Below are 4,495 nucleotides of genomic sequence, written 5' to 3'. Positions count from 1 at the left end.
CTGCGCGTGCCCGTGCGCGGGCCTCTGCCGGCCGCGCGCCCCCGGCCGGCCGCCCTGCGCTTCACGGTGTACGCGGAACGGGAAACACGCTCCTGCTAAATTGTGCGTACAGCTAAAAACCTTCTAAAGCTCAAGGTCCTTCTGAGGCCCTTACTCCCACCTTTCGCTCCCACAGGACCTTCCAGCTACTTGGCTTTACGGTTTCTCCCTCCCTTGCGACTGGGGAGATTGTGGATTGCCCACATTATTCCCATTTTCTTCAGTTCATGTTTCAGACAGATGAGCTGCCTGAACTGATTCTCCGTGCAGGCGATGAGGAGCACAAGGCTGAGCCACAAGAAGGGGAGCGCTCTGTGGCCACGCTGACTGGTCCCGGTTCCGCAGAACAACCACCCGCCCTTGCACTGACAGACAGCACCGCTCCAGATTGAGTGGCAGCTCTCCAGTCAACCCAGAAAGGACACATCCCCAGTTTCCTCTCTGCACAGTACTTCCCTGCACTCCAACAGCACCTGCAGCTGTTTTTAAGCTGACATCTGGACAAGACACAGCATCAGTTCTTTGACACTGGTATGATCCACGTACTAATTTAAGTAGCTGACAGTCTCCTGTTCAGGAAACACAATCACTGAAAATGGGCATCAGTTGCAGCAAGCACCACCTATAGGGATGAAGCAGCCTTTTAAATAAACCTCAACTAGCATCTGCAAGCTTTTTACTGTGAACAAAGTAGCCTAAGGATTCAGATATAGAAAGTGTCAACATTTTCATTCATTGTTTTAAAAGGATAAATCTGACAAGCGCTTCATCACTTTTCTAGGCACAGGCACCTCTGTATGCATCCCTGAGCTTATTCAGAGTGGTAACATCCCTGAAGAGGTTCCAGTTAGAACTAGAATTTTGATTTCAAATGCTTCAAATTTGAAGCAGCCTAACTGAAGTTATGAGGTCTTTATTCTTACAGCAAAGTCTGAGTTCTGCATGCACCAGAAGCTACCTTCTTCCTGAACTCAACTGTTCACTTAGTGTACCAAAGGGACAAAATGGAAGTAGGATTTTACAGCAGCTCAACAACAGATGTCTCTGGCCTGGAAAGCTGGTTATTAGAATTTGATTTATTGATGGAATATTTCATAATACTAGTCAGCACCTGAAACACTCACCTGTTTAAGGGAATCACAGCTGTGAACAGTAGGCTGCCAATAGTTTACAGAAAAGAACAGGAATGGGGACTCCCAGATAACCAGAACAGAGTCTCCAAAAGACAACTGTGAGAGAAAGCTTCCAATAAGACCTTTATTGCAACACAGAGTTGACAACATATTTTTGTATTTAATAGAAAGTATTTGGTCTCTTGGTGGTGAAGCGTGGTTTGTGCTGGCGACGCAGAACTCTGTGTGGCAGAGGGAACTTGATTTTAGAATCCTGCAAGAAAAACATTTCTATGTTATTTGAAGTATCAGATGAACAACAGAAAATAGTTTGGAATGAATAGCCAAGCTGTATTCAGTGACTAACTTATGCTTAGAGAAGTAATCCATCCATAACTTAAGATATACTTCACAGGACATTACAAATTAATTAATTTTGCATTCTTTTTTTCAAAGTAATGCCAGTCAGAGGCATGTTTTCTGAACCATAACATGTATTTGCTTTATTGTGACTTTCTTCCAAATACTTGTAGCAGCAGAAGTCTTGATCATAGTATACCATAATCATGAACATATGCACCTGCTCTATTCCGGGCTGCAAAGCAAACCTGTACCACACAAGAGAGATCCCCTCTTCCAATCCAACACTGGCCGCCCAGGACCCACGAGCCAGTGTTGGCTCACTTACATGGAACTGCTTGACTGCAGGTCTGCGGCACTTGCTGGCAGCAATTTCCTCAACCTTCATGATCTGGATAGAGTGAGCACGGGCACGATGACGGGCTCCCATATCACGGTCTAGAACAACAGAACTCATTAAAAACTAATTTTATGACATTTTCACTTCAAGAATCTTACGGCCCTTTGTTCAAGAAATGTTCATAGAGGCATTTACAACTTTTAAAATTTCTGATCAGCTGTAATTAAAATCACTGTTTCTATTATGTAAAGTGATGACACAAGTATCACAAAAACAACAAGCAACAGCAAATTTTTCCTGTAAGTTCTAAGTAAGCTCCACAACAGGAAGAGCCATCTTACTCTTCTTGTCCAATTTCAAGAAAGTACAAATGGACACAAGTAATATACCTAGGACTACCTACTCTCTTGCAAGAGAAAAAAAATCCTGTGATTCAGAATCAACACTGAAATATTACTGGAAAGACACATGAACTTCAAAACGCTTTCCTTTCCAAAAGGAAGGTGCAAGTAAATTAGGACCTGAAGATATCTTTATTTTTATTGAAATTGACCAGCAATAGAACCATGAATTGATGTTCATCCCACATAATCAGGCTTTTTGAATAGGAAGAAGCATCTGAACTGAGGCTACCTGAAAATTCCTCTATTCAGCAGTGCAAAACACTGGCCTCAAATCACATCCACAGCTAGCTCCACAAGGTAAGCCAGTTGAAATACTACTGTGTTTCCCATGAAGATCTAACACACCTATTAAAAACTTACCTGTCACAACTGTTCTTAAACACAGAAGTACCAGTCATTGTATCATGAAAAGTTTTCTGGGTCTCTCAAGCAACCCTTTAGTATGTTCATTAACAAAGATTATCGTACATTAATGTAGAACCTTAAATTTCACTTTCAACAGCACTTCAGCTTTTGAAAGGCGACAAGATACATTTAATATTTGCACACATGACAAGAATATCATTATTGAGAATAATATTCTTTGGGTTTTTATGTGCAATCTGTAGTGCTTATAACACTCTGGAGTCAAGTATCAACAGCAACAGCTATACAAATGGTCTGTCCCTTAAGTACTTCACAAAACAGTCTGAAATCAAGACAACCATTACTTCTTCATGAAATGAGGCGATGAGATCTTGGAGTTACAGTCGGGGCTTTTTCCCTGTGGTTTTTTTTCTACTTGCTTGATAAAGGACAGATTCTATTATATTCCCCATGTTCTCTGAAATATTCTTTTCACAAGACTTGGGAAGATATATTCAATTATCTTAAAACAGCACAGCGCAGGGAATACAGCACCTGCAAAGTCATTAGATTCTGAGTTTGTATAGCAACACTCATTACTAGAATTGTAGAAAGACACACCAAAAAGAAGTGGGAATATTTACCAGTCAGAGAAACTGTAGAAAAAGAGGTAACAAGTCACCTACCACATGTACAATAGATAAATATCTATGCAATAGCTGGTAACGCCCTCTTTTAATTTTCCAGTGTTTCAGTTATTTTACCATGGTTTAAGTCAGCATGCTTTATACCTAATTTGAGATTTAATCTTCTGCTTGTATACTGCTTCTACTATTTTACACCTCAAACAGCTACATATACTTACAGCACTGAGTGACAGCACCCGCAGTGGTCAAATCTCTGTACTCCCTGTACATGTTGTGGGTTCCACTACGAGAATCATAGCGCAACCAAATACCAAAATTTTTTACACGCAGAGGGGACTTCTCATACACCTGGAATTACATAAGAACATGGAAGTGGTTAGAGATGATGTACTATCACCATTTTACAATTTTAAGAATAAATATTTTAGAGCTCTAACAAAACCCCTGTTTTAAGTCTTACTGTCAAAAACCAACTCTTTGCTCTCTTTCCCCTTACCAAGATAGCTGGATATGTCGTGGTAATTCAGAGTAGAGAGCTTTAGTAATTCAAAGAAAATTACGAGATTTCAGCTGTAATGAGTGTCCTTGAAGTATCAAGGGAGAGGAGTGTAAGCATAAAAACATCCATTTTCCCGGGGCTATGAATGTGCAAATGCCTCTTAAAAGGTATATTGTACAATGAACCTAACACATGGCTCATCATTTTAAAGCAGTAAATAAATTCGTATTTCGTTTACAAGACATATACCGCTACGTTCAAAAACCAAACTTGTCACCCCTTTTCACAGCAAATGAAAGACAATGGATTTCAACCACACACCCCTGAACTGCAATTCCTGTAAGATCCCTCCACATACACCTGCTGGGACTCCCTAAGAAGCTTTTAGGTTTATAATTCTTCACCTGTCCACAGTACACAATCTCTCCAGAAGACTTCTTCATCTTTTTCAGCTGAGAGACGAAGTACCAGAATCGGGACTTGGCGACGACATGGTTCGGAGCGAAGATCCGCATGCGGTACAGAGGAGGGGTCGTGCATTTCGGCGTGGGCAAGCAGCGCCCGACCACCTTGTACTCCCGCAGCTGGAGGGACACGAAAACCAGGCGGACGGCAGAGTGAGTGAGCCGCGGAGCCCCCGCCGCGCCCGCCCCCGGCCCTTTGAGGCGGCTCCTCAAAGGGGCAACGCGACGAAAAGAGCTCAATCCATCGGGAGAGAGAGCCCCTTGCGCCGGGCGGGCCGATGTCCC

At 42.3% G+C, this 4,495-nt stretch overlaps 1 protein-coding gene and 1 non-coding gene across 2 annotated transcripts; both read right to left on the bottom strand.

Moving 5' to 3' along the window:
* Positions 1 to 1,271: 1,271 nt before the first annotated feature.
* RPL18A (ribosomal protein L18a) lies at positions 1,272 to 4,492 on the bottom strand (the record flags this gene model as incomplete). The annotated part of the gene is made up of 4 exons (XM_005419242.2): positions 1,272 to 1,425; positions 1,840 to 1,949; positions 3,466 to 3,595; positions 4,151 to 4,492. Coding segments are annotated over 4 exons (675 nt in total), but the record flags the coding sequence as incomplete, so codon positions are not given.
* On the bottom strand, positions 2,726 to 2,857 carry LOC115947716. Its single transcript, XR_004081570.1, has one exon. It is a non-coding gene; the product is annotated as a small nucleolar RNA SNORA68 (small nucleolar RNA).
* Positions 4,493 to 4,495: the final 3 nt, after the last annotated feature.

The sequence above is a fragment of the Geospiza fortis genome, unplaced genomic scaffold (assembly GCF_000277835.1).
Source record: "Geospiza fortis unplaced genomic scaffold, GeoFor_1.0 scaffold166, whole genome shotgun sequence".
Taxonomy (NCBI): domain Eukaryota; kingdom Metazoa; phylum Chordata; class Aves; order Passeriformes; family Thraupidae; genus Geospiza; species Geospiza fortis.
Note: the sequence above shows the minus strand (reverse complement) of the source record. Positions and strands in the feature narration are given on the sequence as shown.